We start from the raw sequence: 21,297 nt of genomic DNA on the forward strand, positions 1-21,297 counted from the left end.
AAATGTTGGTAATCATTATTAGACGTCTGTGTCTGTCTCTACGGCGACATCCCGTGATTTAAACCACTGCGTAGGTATACTGCGGTGTCTGAAATGAAACAGAAAGATAAACAGAAGTTCATACTCACCATCCATGAGCCAGCATAGAAAGAGCAGTATCATGTTCTGCATGTTAGAGCTGTGTAGAGTCTAAATGAATGAAGAGGATCAAGATTACTGTGTTTCTTAACAGATGTTGAGAACCGGACTGCGAATCCCTCTCTTGAGTCTGACTGCATGCTTGCCCTCCGCGAGCACGCGCATGACGTCATTTGACATCGCCTATTTTTGCGTCTTAAAAAAAAGAAAAGGAAAACTGATTTACAGCTCTGGAAAAAAATAAGAGATCACTTACCATTAATTTCTCTTCCTTTTTTCCAGACCACTTTACATTGATTTCTCTGTGCCAAGTGGTCTCGATTTTTTTCAGAGTTGTATATTGCTGTAGAAAATTCTCAGTGAATCTGAATGTTTTTATTTATTTTATTTTATTTTGTATCTCCTTTTGTGGTACGAAAAAAGAAAGAAGGATGTCCTGATGAACAATGCCAGCAGGGCGAGTAAATGATGACTTTATTTTACTTTTTGGGTGAACTATCCCAGTATTTTTCCTTTTAAAATTCAAAGATGTCCGTGGTGTATGAACATTGTATAGGCCTACAGAAACTATTGTTATATTTCATACAGGAACCTGCCTCACACTTTTTTGTTTGTCTTCCAGAATTGTTTATTATTTTCACTCTTTGGTTTATGCTCGCGTGCCCATAAGTCGTTATTGTATTGTTTGACGTTGTTGGTCTTTTAGTTTAATTTACCCGGTTTTACAAATAGCATAAAATCCAGAATTTCATTTGAAATGTTTTATTTATATGTTATCATATGGACATATCTGACATTGTTTAAACATTGATCCTTCTATGCGCTCCTTTGTCTATGAATTATTTTGTCTTTGTCTTTGTTTTGTTTTTTGATTTTGTTTTTCCGTTGGTTTACAATATACAATATCACGCACAATATCTGCTCTGGTGTCCAAAACATGATCACGTCTCTCCAGTCTCTGTATTTTCCCGATAGAGGGCGCCATATAGGCCTGCTGTATGCCCAGTGTGTGATGTGTGTTTGTGATGGTCAGAGATTCAGATCGATTGTCCAGACGCAGTTTGTAAATGTAATGTAATACATCTATGACACAAACAGCAGAAGAACATCTTTTATTCACACATTCACTCATCAGACAAACACATCGATCTCGAACAGGGGTAAGTCATTCGCATTCATACAACCAAGAGATCGTTGCACATTTTTACAAACCCTTAAACCCCCGATTAATATCACCACTTCAAAAGAATATTGTATGTTTCATTCAAATTATTGCATTTATTTTCATATTTACAGTTTGACTATTTTTGTTTTTTTTTAGTAAACTTATGGAAAGCAATGTTAAATACAGGTCCTTCTCAAAAATTAGCATATTGTGATAAAAGTTCATTATTTTCCATAATGTAATGATAAAAATTAAACTTTCATATATTTTAGATTCATTGCACATCAACTGAAATATTTCAGGTCTTTTATTGTTTTAAAGGTCCCGTTCTTCGCGTGTTTTCGAAGCTTTGATTATGTTTACAGTGTGCAATATAACATGAGTTCATGTTTCGTGTGTAAAAAAACACAGTATTTTTCTTACAATTGACTTATCTGTACAGCACTGTTTTCTCTGTCCTAAAAACGGCCTGATGATTTCCTTGTTCATATCATGAAAAGGTTCTCTAAACAAGCTATTAACCTAATCATCTGAATCAACTAATGAACTCTAAACACCTGCAAAAGATTCCTGAGGCTTTTAAAAACTCCCAGCCTGGTTCATTACTCAAGAACCGCAATCATGGGTAAGACTGCCGACCCGACCGCTGTCCAGAAGGCCATCATTGACACCCTCAAGAGAGCATAAGACACAGAAAGACATTTCTGAACGAATAGGCTGTTCCCAGAGTGCTGTATCAAGGCACCTCAGTGGGAAGACTGTGGGAAGGAAAAAGTTGTGGCAAAAAACGCTGCACAACGAGAAGAGGAGACCGGACCCTGAGGAAGATTGTGGAGAAGGACCGATTCCAGACCTTGGGGGACCTGCGGAAGCAGTGGACTGAGTCTGGAGTAGAAACATCCAGAGCCACCGTGCACAGGCGTGTGCAGGAAATGGGCTGCAGGTGCCGCATTCCCCAGGTCACGCCACTTTTGGGCTACAGAGAAGCAGCACTGGACTGTTGCTCAGTGGTCCAAAGTACTTTTTTCGGATAAAAGCAAATTTTGCATGTCATTCGGAAATCAAGGTGCCAGAGTCTGGAGGAAGACTGGGGAGAAGGAAATGCCAAAATGCCTGAAGTCCAGTGTCAAGTCCCCACAGTCAGTGATGGTCTGAGGTGCCATGTCAGCTGCTGGTGTTGGTCCACTGTGTTTTATCAAGGGCAGGGTCAATGCAGCTAGCTATCAGGAGATTTTGGAGCGCTTCATGCTTCCATCTGCTGAAAAGCTTTATGGAGATGAAGATTTGGTTTTTCAGCACGACCTGGCACCTGCTCACAGTGCCAAAACCACTGGTAAATGGTTTACTGACCATGGTATTACTGTGCTCAATTGGCCTGCCACCTCTCCTGACCTGAACCCCATAGAGAATCTGTGGGATATTGTGAAGAGAAAGTTGAGAGACGCAAGACCCAACACTCTGGATGAGCTTAAGGCCGCTATCGAAGCATCCTGGGCCTCCAGAACACCTCAGCAGTGCCACAGGCTGATCGCCTCCTGAAGCAGTCATTTCTGCAAAGGATTCCCGACCAAGTATTGAGTGCATAACTGAACATAATTATTTGAAGGTTGACTTTTTTTTGTATTAAAAACACTTTTCTTTTATTGGTCGGCATGAAATATGCTAATTTTTTTAGGTAATTTTGAGATTTCATGAGCTGTATGCCAAAATCATCAGTATTAAAACAATAAAAGACCTGAAATATTTCAGTTGGTGTGCAATGAATCTAAAATATATGAAAGTTTAATTTTTATCATTACATTATGGAAAATAAGGAACTTTTATCACAATATGCTAATTTTTTGAGAAGGACCTGTATAATCAATGTTTTTATTGCATCTTATTCTCTCTCTCTCTCTCTCTCTCTCTCTCTCTCTCTCTCTCTCTCTCTCTCTCTCTCTCTCCTCTCTCTCTCTCTCTCTCTCTCTCTCTCTCTCTCTCTCTCTCTCTCTAATGCAGTTTCTTGTAATGGTCTATTGTTTCCATGGATTAAAATACTAAGCTGTTAGCAGGACAGTAAGAAGCTCTTCACCCACAAACTAAACACACTCTGAATGTCTACTCTCACCTAAAAGCTTTTTGTCCACCCGACAGATCGAACCCTGTATCTGAAGAACACCGACCGCAGCAGGTTTCAGTTTGACTCAGAAACTGAACATCAGTAGCCTAAAACGAACACTGTGAGATGACAGACAGTTTTAACTTTGTACTTTCCCCCCATACACTAAAACTGAGAGCTAAATAAATATACACAACCATTTTAAAATCTCTAGTTAGGCTCCATTTTACCATTTAATGAAAAATATTCTACTTTTACACACTTAACAAGACTATTAAATGATATAACTGAAGGATGTTTCCCACATTAAGAAGAGTTAAGAGTTGTACTTAACATCTATATATCCATCCATCTATTTATCTCTCTATCATCTATGCACCCATCCATCCATCTATCGCCCATCTATCCATATATCCATCTATGCGCTCATCCTTCCATATATCCATCCATCTACCCATGTATCCATATAGAATCCATCTGCTCCATCCTTCAATCTATCTATCCATCATATATCCATCTTTGCATCCAACTATCCATCCATCTATCAATCTATCCATCCATCTATCAATCTATCCATCCATCCATCCATCCATCCATCCATCCATCCATCCATCCATCTATCTGCATGGCCTAAAGTTTCAGATCTTTTTTTTACCTCAGCAAACTACTTTTAACCTCAAGTCACCATCAAGTTTTTCTTGACAATCGTTAAATATAAACTATATATAACATCCGTACAGAGTGCATATCCGTGTGCATGGGCAAGCTCTGTCAGGGGAGGACATGCTCACACATGCCACATTACCTGTGTGTGTGTGTGTGTGTTTAAATCATTGTGCTTTTATTGATTATTAGATCAGACCTTTCACTGAACATCTAAAGGAAATGTTGCTTTTGTTCTGTTTGAGCTGCTGGCATCTGATTGGTAAGCTATTCATATATTTGAGTCATTTATAGTACATCTCGGAGTATTAAGCTCCTGCTGCGGTTCAAAATAGATTATTTTCATTCACTGTGTTGAAATCTCTGTATTAGAAATCTTAATTTCAATGATTATAAAGTATTTCTTAAAAATACTTACATTTAAATACATTTAAAAAGCTTAGGCAGTAATTAAACAGCTGTAAACATCATACAAATTCAGTGACAACATTTTTTTATTGAATATGTTAATGTATTTAAACTTAAATTTTACACATTTATTTTGCTCTACAGCAGATCATTTTAAAACACTATTGCCTGGTTTCATAGACAAGGCTTTGGTCTTTGTCTATGTTTGAGCTGTTTAACTGAAAGAAACTTGTACGGACATATCTTAAAATATGTCAGTGCCATTGTTTTGTCTCAAGATGCACACCATCTTGTTTGTTTTCTAAGTGTAACCGGTTTCTACTCGACCCGCTCTGAGCGGGATTCAATCTGCGGTCTTTGCCATGGGTGGTGGGCAAGCTAGCAAAGCTAGCTAAAGACCACAGCATCAGTTGCTAATTCGCCTCTTGAGGTTTAAATGCACAGCTCTTACTGGTCTACGTTAAATAAAGCATGTTATAAAAGCAACTTAAATGTTCTAATTGAACTAAAGCCTAATTCTGGCTTCATCAAAGCACTGTCTGTGAATCCGGGACATCAAAGATCAAATTATTGATTCACTCACATCTGTTTGTTCATATATGTTTCCTGGCTGCTTTTCTTCAATTCTTACTAAACCAAATCTGTGTGTTCATCAGGTGTGTTTGGTCAGTCATTATCAGTGATGGAGGGAGATTCTGTCACTCTAAACACTGATCTTACTGAAATATCTGAAGACGAAGAGATACTGTGGAAATTTAGATATGAAAATTATCTTATTGCTAGTATCACTAGAGACTCTGGAATCTTCTCTCTCATATTATGATGATCCTGATGGGAGATTCAGAGACAGACTGAAGCTGGACGATCAAACTGGATCTCTGACCATCACAAACACCAGAACTGAACATGCTGGGAGATTATAAAGTGAAGATAAACGGAGCTAAACGATCATCAAAAACATTCAGTGTTTCTGTCTATGGTGAGTGGAGATCATTTGTCCTTTAATTTAAGATTTCAGTGTCTGAGATGACGAACACAAAACTCTCATTTTACCAAACATTCACTCTCCACATTAAACCAAGCATTATTATTAGATTTATCCAGTGCTGGTCCTACACTTCTGGGGGCCCTAAGGAAAACATTGTGAAGGGGCCCTTCTGATACAGACCTCAGATACAGATTTAAAACAGACAACAAAACAGTATATGTAAAAAGTAAAGTATACTCCTGTACAAGTTTTCAGTAATCAATTTGTTGACTAGACTCTGCATTAGTGGAGAACAGCAGTATGTTTGGTGTTGAGGCTGAGAGGACACTAACATTAGTACCTCAAGCGGTTTAAAACAGTGTGACAACAAAAAAAAACATGCAAGTGGGACCCAAATGTTTGATGTCGATTATTACCATCTATTGCTACCATCTATTATTACCATCTATTAGATTGTTACCATCTATTAGCATTAGTTTATATCCAGCTGGTTGCTTTTATGCATTCATTATGCAGTGAAGTTGCCTATTTTAAAACTAGTGACGTGAAAAAGCTAATTGATGTGTTTATACAGCCGACAGAAACGCATGAACAGATCAGAAAAATTTGAGTTCGACTTTCAACTTTTTTGTATGTAGCACATATTTTGATTAGATATTCATTTGATTAGATGGTCACAAAACTGTATGTACTTTTTCATCATATCGTCGAACTCTAAAATATAAGCTTCATGAAAGTATTGCTCTGATACCATTTAGCGGTCAGAACATTTTCCTAACCCTAACGAAACTAAAACATATTTTACCCAAGAAAGCTTGAGTAAACATAGTCAGACACAAGTCAAGTCACCTTCATTTAAATAGCGTTTTTACACCACAGATAGCTTCAAAGCAGCTTTACAGTGATAATACAAAATTTATTTTGATTGATTAATTTCTGTTACAACAACTGATTAGTTCGTTTCTTTGGCGCCACTTAAACAACACCATCTTCAGCTAAAACAGAAAGCCCCCAATGCGTTCCGGGCGCCCATCCGCACCGCAACAGCAAAAAATAAATAACATTTTTATAGAAAATTATATTTATTCGTTACGCACAGACTGATATATTTCAAATGTTTCTTTCTCTTAATTTTGATGATTATAACTGACAACTAAGGAAAATCTCAAATTCAGTATCTCTGAAAATTTGAATATTGTGAAAAGGTTCAATATTGAAGACACCTGGTGCCACGCTCTAATCAGCTAATTAACTCAAAACACCTGCGAAGGCCTTTAAATGGTCTCTCAGTCTAGTTCTGTAGGATACACAATCATGGGGAAGACAGCTGACTTGACAATTGTCCAAAAGACGACTATTGACACCTTCCACAAGAAGGCAAAATGTCACTGCAAAAGAGTCCGGCTGTTCACAGAGCTCAAGTGAAGGAAAAGATATGGTAGAAAAAAGTGTACAAGCAATAGGGATAACTGCACCTGGAGAAGATTGTGAAACAAAACCCATTCAAAAATGTGGGGGAGATTCACAAAGAGTGGACTGCAGCTGGAGTCAGTGCTTCAAGAACCACTACACCAGTGTTTCTCAAACTTTTTCTGCCATTCCCCACTTTGGAGGTAGGGAAGGGCCACGAGCCCCATCTGTCAATCACCCCAACAAAATGGTAATTATCTAGGCTTTAAGTTTGCCTGTTAACATTTATTTTATTAACATCACATTTAAACCTTTCATGTGTACAGAGTTTTTTTTTAAGGCAACGTTATTTTAGAACGTTTAATCTTAATGTTTCTATGGCAACGCATCATGTTTATCGTGTAACTCACAACAACCAAAATAGCGCTGAATGACAGATATATCGCTTTTATTACGTTTTTTTCTTTTTTATTCAAAATATTGACATACTTGCTTACCATGTCATCAACTGTCTAATAATCCAATTGTAGGTGTGTTTTGCCATTTAAACCCCTTTATAAATGATCTTGATTTTAACACATTTCCTCCCGTTTGTCTTGCCCCACTTGTCGTGTCTCTATTCCCCACCAGTGGGGCGCGCCCCACACTTTGAGAAACGCTGCACTACACACAGAGGTATGCAAGACATGGGTTTCAGCTGTCACATTCCTTGTGTCAAGCCACTCTTGAACAACAGTCAGCGTCAGAAGCGTCTCGCCTGGGCTAAAGACAAAAAGGACTGCTGAGTGGTCCAAAGTAGGTTCTCTGATGAAAGTACATTTTTGCATTTCCTTTGGAAATCAGGTTCCCAGAGTCTGGAGGAAGAGAGGAGAGGCCCACAATCCACGTTGCTCCAGTGTAAAATTTCCACAGTTCGTACTTTTCAGTTGGCCAAGATTTCTAAAAATCCTTTGTTTTGGTGAATGAATGAATGAATATAATATACAAGTTTCACTTTTTGAATGGAATTAGTGAAAGAAATAAACTTTTTGATGATATTCTAATTATATGACTAGGAACTAGGACCACTTTCATCCCCGTGCAAACCCCAAAAAAGGCAATTCTGCAAAAACGTAAACAAGATGTAGGCCTACAACATATGGAAATACATCAATAATTCTCTAAATGTAGGCCTACTAACTTAAGACTAATGGCCATTGTTTTTAAAGCACTTACAGGACATAACTAGCCTAGAAATCTAGATGCACCCTAGCGGCAGCAAATCTAATCTGCCCACGAGTCTAGCAACTCTCAACACCCTTCTGAGCTGTATTCGCCTAACTCTTGCCGGGCCAATCACATCGTGTATAGAGTCGGTGGGCGGGGCCATAATGACGACGGCCGAGTTGCGTTTGCGTGCTTCTAGTAAACACAGAAACTGGCGAACGGTGGCGGTCTTTCGAATCAGCTTTGACCGCGACTCTGGAAGACTTGGAGTTAAGCTTTTCTCTGAGAAAAGAACAAAGAACGGCACTGAAGTCATTCTTAAAAAGGGAAGATGTGTTCGGAGTTTAGCCGACCGCTTGCATGACTGAACAGGAATGTGTTTTTCTTTTTTGTGTTCTTTTTCTTTTTTGTTTCGATTGTGCTTTTTATTATTATTGGGTTATCAAGACTAAATATGAATTTAGCATACCTACTTTGTTCTTGGTGAATTTTCTTTTTCTTTTTTCTTCAGCTCAGCTTCGTTCGGAAGTCAAATATATGGCAAGACCATAGACTGCATATCATTTTCTGCCGCACTGCATGATGTCCGAGCCAGAAACAATTATTAAATAAACACAAATACTTATGTATTAGAAAGTATTAGGAAAATCCACATGACTCAGCTACAGTTTAATCCACATTTATATCTGCTTGTTATAAAAAAATATATATGTTTTAAATATATAGCTATATATTTGCTACCTAAATTATTTTTGAGATCAAGTGGACCCCCGAGCAGTTAGGGGGTCCTAGATATAGAGAGGACCAGCACTGGGTTTATTCCTTACCACTCTCTCGTGTTCTCCAGCTCGTCTGCCTGTTCCTGTTATCAGCAGAAACTGCTCTTCATCATCATCATCCTCATGTTCACTGGTGTGTTCATCAGTGATGAATGTGAGTCATGTGACTCTCTCCTGGTTCAAAGGAAACAGTTTATTGTCCAGCATCAGTGTGTCTGATCTCAGCATCAGTCTCTCTCTACCTCTGGAGGTGGAATATCAGGATAAAAACACCTACAGCTGTGTGCTGAACAATCCCATCAGCAACCAGACCAGACATCCCAACATCACTCAACTCTGCCACACATGTGCAGGTACGGCAGAGCTGACAGCGGTAAATTCACTCAGACTAAGGACTGTCTCTGTTTTACTCTCTTTTTCCTCCTCCAGTCTCTCTGATAGTGCTGATCTCTGCTGGATCTCTGATGACTGTTGCTGGATTTGTGATCTTCTGGATCTGCAGGAAATGTAGAAAAAATTACCAAGAAGGCAAGCTTTTAAACAAGTATTATAATGAAAAAGTTATAGGTCTAATAAGAAATTGAATTTGTAAATGCCATTTTTAATTAAATTAAATGTGTGCATTAATGCTTTACATAATAATAAAATAATAAATTGTGAAGAATCAGATCTAGTCAGTATTGAATTTTGTTTTTTTTAATGCATTTGTAATCATTAGAAGTTGTTGAGACGGCTGAAGACGAGATCACTTACGCTGAACCAGCGTTCTACAAAAGAAACGCACAGAAATCGGTAAGAGAATTTATTCCTGTCGTGATTTAGACGCTTGTGTTTTTGTTTGATCAGTCACCACCACAATATATATATATACACACACAAGGATGAAGTAATGAGTTGCGAGCAGTAATTGGCAACCAGTGCAATTTTATGAGCGGTGTGACGTCCGCTCTACGACGCGATAAAGACCACTCTCGCTGCAGTATTCTGGATCCGTTGCAGAGGTTTGACAGTGGGTGCTGGAAAGTCCACCCAGAGAGCATTACAATAGTCTAGTCTGGAAAGAACAAGACCTTGGACAAGGAGTGGAGTAGCAGGAAGGGCCTGATCTTCCTAAAGTTATATAAGGCAAATCTGCAATATGGTCTGTGAAGTTCAACTGATCATTAATCACAACTCCCAAAGTCCCTGGCTGTCCTGGGTGAAGTTATGGTTAGTTAGTAAGAGTTAGTTCACGCAAAAATGAATTAATCTGTCATAAAATCAGTTATTAATTAATTACTTTTGTTTGTTCATCTTCAGTGCTTATATGAAGATCTTTTTGGTGGAATCTGAGGTTTCTGTCCCTTCATTGACAGCTACACAACTACCACTTTCAAGGCCCAGAAAGGTAAAGACATCATTACAGTAATCCACGTGACGACACTGGTTTAACCGCAATTTTATGAAGCGACACAAGTGCTTTGTTTATGCAAATCTGCAGAATTTAACACCGTATTTACCAAAATATTAAATAAATATAATCAAGCATATGTTTGTTGTGTTGACGTGAGAGCTGACGTTGCATGAATGGTCGTAAAGTGGTAAATCATGTTTTTTTGCACAAAGAACTGGCATTGTTTCAGAAAACTGAAGTTAAGCCACTGGAGTCACATGGATTACTTCAATGGTGTTTTTACAAGCTTGCTGGGCCTTGAAAGTGGTCGTTGTGTATTTGTCAATGGATGGAGAGAGCTCGCAGATTTCATTAAAAACATCTTCACTTGTGTTCTGAAGATGAGCGAAAGTCTTAGGGGTTTGGAACGACATGAGGGCTGAGTGATTAATGACTTTTACAATTTTGAATTTTACATTTTTGGATGAACTAATTATTTAAGGGCTTGTATGGCAAGACTAGAACAAGTCAATTTAAGCAAATATTATAATGTATTAAATAACTACTAACATGTTTTAGAGCCTTGGATATAGAAGGTGTTGTTTGGTGTTATTTTCCTCCTACTGATAAATGTTAAATGATAAACTGCTCAACCAGTACATCTTTTGTTGTGTTTTTTTATTTTTATTTTACAGAAAGTTAAAGAGGAGGATAATGTGCTGTATGCATCTATCACAACGAGAAGCTGATCAAACTTCAATTTTTTGGTACAAGACCCAACTGTGACCTACGATGGATTTAAAGTATAATAATTTATGATGGATTCATGAAATGGTCTCCTAAAAACTTGAAACAAACTTGCCTTGTGATACAAGGATGTTCAACAAATTATCTAACACACATGCCCTATTGGAGACTTTTATATTCAACTCTTAAAGTCTTAACATGACTCATCAAAAGAAGTGGAGACTCTTGCTGTGGTCTCATTTATTACCTCTGTACACAAAATGTTGCCTGACCTGTTGTGCCTGAGCTATTTGTGTTTGATGTCAGTTTACGTGTGTCTGGTGTGAATACGGTGTCTGTGAATAGCATGTGCAAGACTTTTTCCATCCCTGCTCATATTAAACCATTTGACTTATGCTTTACAGAAACCCTTCTTTACAAAATGCTGAACTCAACAGGGTCTCAAATCAAACAGAGATATTACTGTGAAATTTGAAAATATCATATATGTTGTGCATATGCATTATGATCTTATACTCATGCAGTGACCCTGAAGTTAAAGGGTTAGTTCAACCAAAAATTTAAAGGTCCCGTTCTTCGCGATTCCATCTTTCAAACTTTAATTAGTGTGAAATGTTGCTGTTAGAGCATAAATAATACCTGTAAAATTATAAAGCTCAAAGTTCAATGCCAAGCGAGATATTTTATTTAACAGAAGTTCCCTTTCAAAGCCTACAGCGAACGGCTGGTTTGGACTACACCCCTGCACTTCCTTCAGGAGTGACGTCACTAGAACCGTTTGTTGACTAACCCTCCGCCCACAAGAACACGCAAAATACGGGGCAGTGGTCTTGTTGCTCTCTCACGTGGAGAAGAGCGCGCATTCAGCGCTTGCATCTTCCCGTTATGGTAAGAGGCGGGACCTTTCCGCTGGCCCAATCAGAACTCGTTACATGTTTCTGAAGGAGGGACTTCACAGAACAAGGAAATCATCAGGCCGTTTTTAGGACAGAGGAAACAGCGCTGTACAGATAAGTCAATTGTGTGAAAAATACTGTGTTTTTTTACACGCGAAACATGAACTCATGTTATATTGCACACTGTAAACATAATCAAAGCTTCGAAAACACGCGAAGAACGGGACCTTTAAATTCTGTCAATAATTACTTACCCTAATGTTGTTTGACACCCATAAGACCTCCGTTCATCTTCAGACACAGATGAAGATATTAGTGTTGAAATCCGATGGCTCAGAAAGGCCTTCATTGACACCAATGTCATTTCCTCTCTCAAGACCCATAAAGGCACTAAAGACGTCGTCACAAAGCCCATCTCACTACAGCGGCTCTACAATCAATTTATGAAGACACGAGAATAGTTTCTGAGCGCTAAAAAACAAATAACGATTTGTATAGTGATTGCCGATTTCAAAACAAAGCTTCATAAAGTTTCGAAACGTTATGAATCAGTGTATCGAATCAGTGGTTCGGATCGATAATCAATGGACTGATTCATAAAGCTCCAAGGCTTAACGAAGCAGTGTTTTGAAATCAGCCCATCACTATACAAGTCGTTTTTTGTTTTAGCACAAAAATTACTCGTCTCTTCATAAAATGATTGTAGAGCCGCTGTAGTGAGATGGGCTTTGTGACGACGTCTTTAGTGTCTTTATGGGTCTTGAGAGAGGAAATGACATTGGTGTCAATGAAGGCCTTTCTGAGCCATCGGATTTCAACACTAATATCTTCATCTGTCTGAAGATGAATGGAGGTCTTACAGGTGTCGAACGATATTAGGGTGAGGAATAATGATAGAATTAAAATGTTTGGGTGAACTAACCCTTTAAGCAGTGCTAGTCTCAGTAGTACTTTCCAGCTCTAACCCAGAGAGCAACATAGTGTCGGCCCAGATCCGGGCCACATCTGGTATATGTGGATTCTACGTGTTCCAGATGTGGGCCGAATCTGGGCTGACATGTTGATGTCTGAGAACCGTTCTAAGAAGAACTGTTCTTCATACCTTTTATTTATAAGGTCATAAATATAATAAAATGTTATAAATAAAGGTTTTTTTAATTAAATTTATTTTAAGAATAAATGTGATGTATGATTTAAAACTTATTATTTATGTTTGTTGGTTGTTCATTAGTTCTTTTCAATAGTGCTGCTTTACAAAGGCAAAACATAAATTGTTGGATAAATAAAAAATCAATGTAATGCGAGACCTGATCCATAACACCATGTGAATGATCACTATATTAAAACTCCTTCATCAGAAAGGGAAAATACACACGTCTATTTTATCTTTCTAGAAGCCTTAAAAAATGTCACTGGAGCCGTACAATAAACAAATGACCATTAATGTTGAGGGATTGTTTCTGCTCAAATAATGTTATACCTACAGCATGGCATAACTGGACATGTTAACCAGACGATCTTTGACCCTACTACATAAAGTGTGTACACTACAAGTAGTATGCATACTGTATTAGAGCGCCATCTAGTGTCGTAACTAGGACATTTACCATTCAAAGAATCCAGCAATTATGTGTCAATCAAATCTTTTTAATGGCATTTGTCACATGAACACATACATTTCAAGTTGTGCAGAGGTTTGGCAAAATGCACGTTAATGACAAAAGTGCTATTATAAAACAATTTCTTCTAAGGCTTATAATAAACATGAGAATTTTTTCTTTTTTAAAGTCAAGGCACACTTATTTATATATATAGCGCTTTTTACAATGCATATTGTTTCAAAGCAGTTTTACAGTTTAACAGGGGAAAAAATGCAACAGAATTTGAAAAAGCAAATGAAACAAGAGTGTCAACTGCTAGCTGAAGGCAGACAACCTCATAACATACACATAAACACTATATAAACACCCATACTTTTCCTTCTCTAGTAAACTATTCTCAAGTAACGTGACGAGATCAGGCAGACCGTTCAAGTGAGGGCAAACCATCTATATCTATATATATATATATATATATATATATATATATATATATATATATATATATATATATATATATATATATATATATTATACATTTAGTTATAATATGTGTGTACTGTACTGTGTATAAATATTATGCATATATGAATACACACAAGCATGTATATAAGAAAAATCTGTTTTATATAAAATAAATAAAAATATTTGTATATAAAATGTATATAAAATATATATATATATATACAGTAAATACATGCAAATATTTCTAAAATATATACATACATTAAACCTCTCCGCCTTCCTGCTCACATGAAACAAGATTCTGACAGTATGATTATATAATCAGCATCTCATGAAATATCGCTATTTCAAGGAAGGAAGGCCATTTGTGATTCACATTTAAAAATTACAAATAGTAATGGAACATGGAAATTTTGCAGTATCATCTCACGACTTTACGACATAAGTTAAAACATTTGATACAATATGGGATAACAGCAAAATGTAGATATTTAAATAACATTTTATTAAATAATTATTGAAATGTTAAATATTAAGTCTGTAACGGTGTTGGCAAAGATACCCGTAACAGGTATCAATAGTGCAGGGTCAGTTGAGTACCTGAGTAACAGCTGCCTTCAAATGTTCGGGTGAGTAATGATTGGTTGTTTAATTAAGTTAAGTCCTCACCAACCTAAAACTACCCCTTGGTAACCCTGTTGAAATATTTAAACTAAGTAATTGATTTCAAAATGGCCGCTTTTAAAAATAAGGCGGAGACAATTTCAATCAGGTCTCCTCTGTTGACTACAGTTGGCTAGAGAGCGCTGTCGCAAAAACAAAAAAACGAGGGTCCTGGAACTGTGGTGGTCCTCAAAAGAGCAAACAATATTAGAGTATTGCATGCTGATAATATTGGTTAAATTACACTAAACATCAAATACATTTCTTGGTCCTAATGCCATACTGGTAGGGTCAGTTGCATGACTGTAAACAGACAGGACAAAATGTACAGTTTGATCTCATGAAAGTGCGTAACCTATAGCACAAATAGTATTTATTGCACAATTTATAGGCTACGCAGAAATTTGTTTTTACATGCACATGATACGCATTTTTTCAAATGCATAATATCATGTTACCTACTTTGTGCCGTGCAATATGCACTTAACCCACACCAATAATAATACCCAAGGGGTTTACAATGTTTATCATACACATGTAAAAAAAAAAAAAGTATTTTCTGCGTATAAACTGCACGATAAATACAATTTGTGCTATAGATATTCATATTAGACATTCATTCCTGTCTGGATCACTGTAGCAGCTTTAGTGAGCATCTAAATACTGAAAAACATCAAGCTCTTGCTGTTCTATTGCTTATAACGTGTTGCTTTGCTTTCTTTTTGCTGATCTAGGCTACTGCTTAACCGTTTATTTCTGGTGTGTTTGATCCCATTCTCTCAGTTCTTCACGGTCCCTTTTAAAAACGGTGTCAGGTCTGTTGGTGTTTAAGTGGCAGTCTCAGTCACAGTATGGTATGAGTCATTAGCAGTCTTCGATTGAGGGACATCCTGATTTGCAGATTGGTATGTTGGCGGTCTCTGAAATAAAACGCAGATTCATAGAAGGTAAAAGAAATGAACAGGATTGACGATTCAGCTACAAATCACAAAAATACTACAAACATAACAATGGGTTGTGTTTAAGAAATTTAGTGTTGTTTTCTTTTCTTAAATAATTGACAATGTCTTAATGTAGGCTGTTTCTCTTAATGAATCTTCAGTCTGATAAACATCACACTGTCAAATTCTCAGTTATGCTTGAATGCCATGGTGCATGTGCTATGTAATTAAAATAATAAACAATAATAATTCATACGCACAAAGACAGACAGGCACCACTTACTTTCTTCCGAGAGTAAATCACAGTAGCAACAGCAACAGCAACAGCAACAGCAACAGCAGGACAACAACAACAGCAACACTTATTCCAGCTATAGCACCTGGAGACAGACCTGAACCTAAATGGAAAAGTCAGACAGTCATATCAATTTTACAGATATTTTTTGACTAATATTTACACCTTTCTGTTTTGAGTTTAGTTTTATGATATTGAACTGACAAATGGCACCATTTGGTGGGTCTTTTTAAGGAACAGCAGTTAAAACGGCACCAGCACATTGGCAAAACATCACTGCTCACAGGGAAACTGATTTTATGCATTGTGCAGATTAATAACATTACTCACAACATTAGACAGAATAAAAAAAACGTAAACACTCTATTTAAAATACATTAAATGATTATACACACACTTACCGGTGACAGAAACACTGAAGCTCTTAATTCTTCTAATACTGAATCTGCTGCCACTTCTGTTGATCTGTAGTTTATAGAGTCCAGAGTCTGAGGTTTTAGTGTTCATGACGGTCAGAGCTCCAGTCTGATGATCCAGCTCCAGTCTGTCTCTGAATCTCTCTTTACACTGATCATCTGCACAGATCTGACTCTGATCTCCAGTGATTTCAGCGATGAGAACGTCATTATAATACCACGCCATCACATCATTTGGGTTTCTTCCAGCAGGATCTAAAGTGACAGATTCGCCCTCCTTCGGTGACATGGCTTTCAATTCCTTTATCTCAGCAGCAGCATCTAAAAAAAACAGCTGGTTTAGGATCTTTTTATAGAGAAAAATGATGGTTATTGTCTAGAGTGTTTCCCAAACTTTTTGGACTGGAGGCATTTACCACCTTCTGCGAATCCCCTCTTTCCCACTCTCAACTTATCTACTGAGGGACAATATTTGCCCCCTAAATTGACTTTCCAGTGCAAAATTGTACCTTTTTATATACACCTGTATAACATTTAATAATGTTTTAAATTAAAAAAATCAATACAGAAATATGCAATAATAACATTCAAGGGATTCTTTGAAATATTAAACTATATCCACCAGCAGGTGACGGTAAGTTACTGTGTTAATTTGCGTGTCATCGACATTAATTCAGTAATAAAGCAAGTAGCTATATTTGTGAATAGCCCTATCCCAAAACACAAACTGACCAGCAAACGCAACTTCCGGACGCCATCTTTTCCCCAGCTCAACTGTCACTGAATGGAAAGCACAGGATTGTGGGATATCAAAGGCAGTAAAGAATATATGTATGCTGACATCAAAATCAGATAAAGGTATCTCAGGAGGAGACATAGCTAACGTGTGTTTTTTAATCGAATAATTTAAATCTTTTATCGATCTTTATGCACAGTCTATTTGTTCTTCATGCTAGTATGTAATACGTACGTCTACAGTTACATTGTCGAGAACGGCAGTAATGTAGCGTTATTTGCTACGGCAACCTACAGTACAGGTCCTTCTAAAAAAATGTGCATATTGTGATAAAGTTCATTATTTTCCATAATGTAATGATAAAAAATTTACTTTCATATATTTTAGATTCATTGCACACCAACTGAAATATTTCAGTTATTTTATTGTTTTAATACTGATGATTTTGGCATACAGCTCATGAAAACCTCAAAAAATTAGCATATCATGAAAAGGTTTTCTTAAACGAGTTATTAACCCAATCATCTGAATCAACTAATTAACTCTAAACACCTGCAAAAGATTCCTGAGGCTTTTAAATACTCCCAGCCTGGTTCATTACTCAAAACCACAATCATGGGTAAGACTGCCGACCCGACTGCTGTCCAGAAGGCCATCATTGACACCCTCAAGCGAGAGGGTAAGACACAGAAAGAAATTTCCCCACATAAAATGCATAAATGTAAATTTCTGAACGAATAGGCTGTTCCCAGAGTGCTGTATCAAGGCACCTCAGTGGGAAGTCTGTGGGAAGAAAAAAGTGTGGCAAAAAACGCTGCACAACGAGAAGAGGTGACCGGACCCTGAGGAAGATTGTGGAGAAGGACCGATTCCAGACCTTGGGGGACCTGCGGAAGCAGTGGACTGAGTCTGGAGTAGAAACATCCAGAGCCACCGTGCACAGGCCTGTGCAGGAAATGGGCTACAGGTGCCGCATTCCCCAGGTCAAGCCACTTTGGGGCTACAGAGAAGCAGCACTGGACTGTTGCTCAGTGGTCCGAAGTACTTTTTTCGGATGAAAGCAAATTTTGTATGTCATTTGGAAATCAAGGTGCCAGAGTCTGGAGGAAGACTGGGGAGAAGGAAATGCCAAAATGCCTGAAGTCCAGTGTCAAGTCCCCACAGTCAGTGATGGTCTGGGGTGCCATGTCAGCTGCTGGTGTTGGTCCACTGTGTTTTATCAAGGGCAGGGTCAATGCAGCTAGCTATCAGGAGATTGTGGAGCACTTCATGCTTCCATCTGCTGAAAAGCTTTATGGAGATGAAGATTTGGTTTTTCAGCACGACCTGGCACCTGCTCACAGTGCCAAAACCACTGGTAAATGGTTTACTGACCATGGTATTACTGTGCTCAATTGGCCTGCCAACTCTCCTGACCTGAACCCCATAGAGAATCTGTGGGATATTGTGAAGAGAAAGTTGAGAGACTCAAGACCCAACACTCTGGATGAGCTTAAGGCCGCTATCGAAGCATCCTGGGCCTCCAGAACACCTCAGCAGTGCCACAGGCTGATCGCCTCCATGCCACGCCGCATTGAAGCAGTCATTTCTGCAAAAGGATTCCCCACCAAGTATTGAGTGCAAAACTGAACATAATTATTTGAAGGTTGACTTTTTTTGTATTAAAAACACTTTTCTTTTATTGGTCGGATGAAATATGCTAATTTTTTGAGATAGGAATTTGGGGTTTTCATGAGCTGTATGCCAAAAGCATCAGTATTAAAACAATAAAAGACCTGAAATATTTCAGTTGGTGTGCAATGAATCTAAAATATATGAAAGTTTAATTTTTATCATTACATTACGGAAAATAATGAAGCACAATATGCTAATTTTTTTAGAAGGACCTGTATATGCACGCTGCTTGTGTGGAAATAGATGCAGTCAGTTTAGACCGTAAAAGATGTGGTATTTAGATCAGATGTCATGTATTTACGTCATTGTATCTATTAGAAATACATGCTAGGTTGAAATGTTATTTTAGGGTGTAAAACATAATTTCTAGTTTGCTGATGACACAACAGCATCAGCAACAACAATGAAACTCACTACAAAGAGGAATGGCACAGCTGGTGGTATAATGTGGCAATGAAAACCTGTCCCTTAGTGTGGGAAAGACAAAAGAGGTTAGGAAGGAAGGAAGGAAGGAAGGAAGGAAGGAAGGAAGGAAGGAAGGAAGGAAGGAAGGAAGGAAGGAAGGAAGGAAGGAAGGAAGGAAGGAAGGAAGGAAGGAAGGAAGGAAGGAAGGAAGGAAGGAAGGAAGGAAGGAAGGAAGGAAGGAAGGAAGGAAGGAAGGAAGGAAGGAAGGAAGGAAGGAATGTTTTCTCCAGAAAGACTTGGTACAGCCCATATTTCTTTTATAAAAGACTTTTCGGAGATATGAAGGATGGAATACTACTCTATAGGTACTCAAGATTGACATGAGATTGACTGAAACTGAGTTTTTCACCCCCTCCTTTAAAATAGGGTGAATATTTTTTTTTTTACACATGTGCTTAAAGGCCTTAACCAAAGGCCAAATGCTTGAACCCTGATAATTCCTGCTAGCAGGTATATTTTTATTTTTGCTGAAGTAATAATGTTCAACATTCTTCAATGAGACATTTGTTTAAACTGCACCTTCTTCTGTACAGGCATGGATTCGCATTTCCTTCAGCCTGAGGCTTATTCATTTTACTTTTGCCAAAAAAAGAAACAAGTAGGCCCAGCCCATATGAGAAAAAGTAACAGAACTACTTACTTTAAGGAATAATGCAATATTGTAATGCATTGCTTTCAAAAGTAACAGCAACACTGATTATAACATTGATTACAACCATTTTCTGCATAATCCATTCACAATTTTAATACAATATTCTTCTTGTTCTTCATGCTGTTATACAATTTTTCATGCCAGTCACAAACACACGGCAAAGTTTCAGGGGTCAATCTGCTAAATTATCTAAATTTAATATCTAAATTATATATATTAAACACTATAAAATCATGTGATTTAAATATTTAAAACCTGTTTTAATGCAATGTAAAATTACTCACCACGAACAGCAACATTGAAGATCTTTTCGCTGTTAGGGCTGGTGATCTGTAAATGATAAAGTCCAGCATCTACAGTTCTGATGTTCATGATGGTCAGAGATCCAGTCTGATGATCCAGCTTCAGTCTGTCTCTGAATCTCTCAGTGCCTTCATTACACTGAACATCTGTACAGATCTTACTCTGATCACCACTGATTTGAGCGATGCGAATGTTATCAAAATACCATTTAATTTTCCCATGTTGGTTTGTTTCAACACCAGTGTGTAGAGTGACTGAATCTCCCTCCATCACTGACACTTCATCTGGACCAACACCAGACAGACCTGAAGAAGGGAAAAAAAACACTGGTCATACATTTTTTTCTACAATTCATAAAGATTGTGGGAAGAGAAATGTGTGGATTTATAATGTAACATGCAAACAAGATTTGTTCAGTTTCATGTTCTGTTTTCTACACCTTCAAAACAGATCACTAAATACAAAGATCCATTTTAAATCAGTGAGAAAAATAAATTCAACTGATAAGTGGAGGTGTTTGATATGCTTTTAAAGGAAAGCTGAACAGGAAATAGAGCTGAAATTATAGCGATATCTTTTGTAAGTTGTGAAAATGTTTAAGGTCAACAAGATGACCAAATTTGATGTTAAACTCACTTTTTTTATTCAAAGTAAATAATTGTTTTTAAAGGACAATGCAATGAATGACTAAATCATCTCACCAATAACAGAAACACTGAAGCTCTTAATCCTCTCGATGTTGTTGCTGATGATCTGCAGTTCATAAAGTCCAGACTCTTCAGTTGTGGTGTTAGTGATGGTCAGAGATCCAGTCTGATGATCCAGCTTCAGTCTGTCTCTGAATCTCTCATTACCTTCATTACACTGAACATCTGTACAGATCTTACTGAGGTCTCCACTGATTTGAGCTATACAAGTGGCATAACAATACCATCTAATTCTGTCTTTTTGCTTTATTTTAACATCAGTTAGTAGAGTGAGTGAATCTCCCTCCATCACTGACAGTGAGACTCCATCTGTATAAACACCAGACACACCTGAAGAAGAAAACAACAGATAATGATAAATGCATTCATTAAGAGATAGCAGGACAAAAATACACAAGAGGAAAGTGCTGTGAATATATTATACTAATAATTCGATACTAATTACTTTGTTTTTTGTCTTCAGAGTTTCAGTTTGTGTGTGTGCATAATATACTTAAAGCTACACACACAAA

General features: G+C 37.5%; 2 protein-coding genes across 3 annotated transcripts in view; both read right to left on the bottom strand.

The window, feature by feature from the left end:
* Window positions 1-218, bottom strand: part of LOC137040063 (carcinoembryonic antigen-related cell adhesion molecule 3-like) — a 53,276-nt gene extending 53,058 nt beyond the window's left edge. For both annotated transcript variants that reach the window (XM_067415478.1, XM_067415477.1), the window contains exon 1: window positions 129-218. In XM_067415478.1, coding sequence (XP_067271579.1) covers window positions 129-171 — 43 coding nt within the window. In that variant the 5' untranslated portion in view covers window positions 172-218. The remainder of the gene's footprint in view (window positions 1-128) is intronic.
* A 9,043-nt stretch (window positions 219-9,261) lies between these two features.
* Window positions 9,262-21,094, bottom strand: LOC137039712 (uncharacterized). The gene is made up of 7 exons (XM_067414985.1): window positions 21,082-21,094; window positions 20,780-20,986; window positions 20,063-20,383; window positions 19,643-19,648; window positions 16,234-16,569; window positions 9,609-9,622; window positions 9,262-9,351 (listed from the first exon to the last, which is right to left on the bottom strand). The coding sequence occupies exons 1-7, from the start codon at window positions 21,092-21,094 to the stop codon at window positions 9,262-9,264; spliced, it is 987 nt and encodes a 328-aa protein (XP_067271086.1).
* Window positions 21,095-21,297: the final 203 nt, after the last annotated feature.

The sequence above is a fragment of the Pseudorasbora parva genome, chromosome 14, assembly GCF_024679245.1.
Source record: "Pseudorasbora parva isolate DD20220531a chromosome 14, ASM2467924v1, whole genome shotgun sequence".
In the NCBI taxonomy this organism is placed as follows: domain Eukaryota; kingdom Metazoa; phylum Chordata; class Actinopteri; order Cypriniformes; family Gobionidae; genus Pseudorasbora; species Pseudorasbora parva.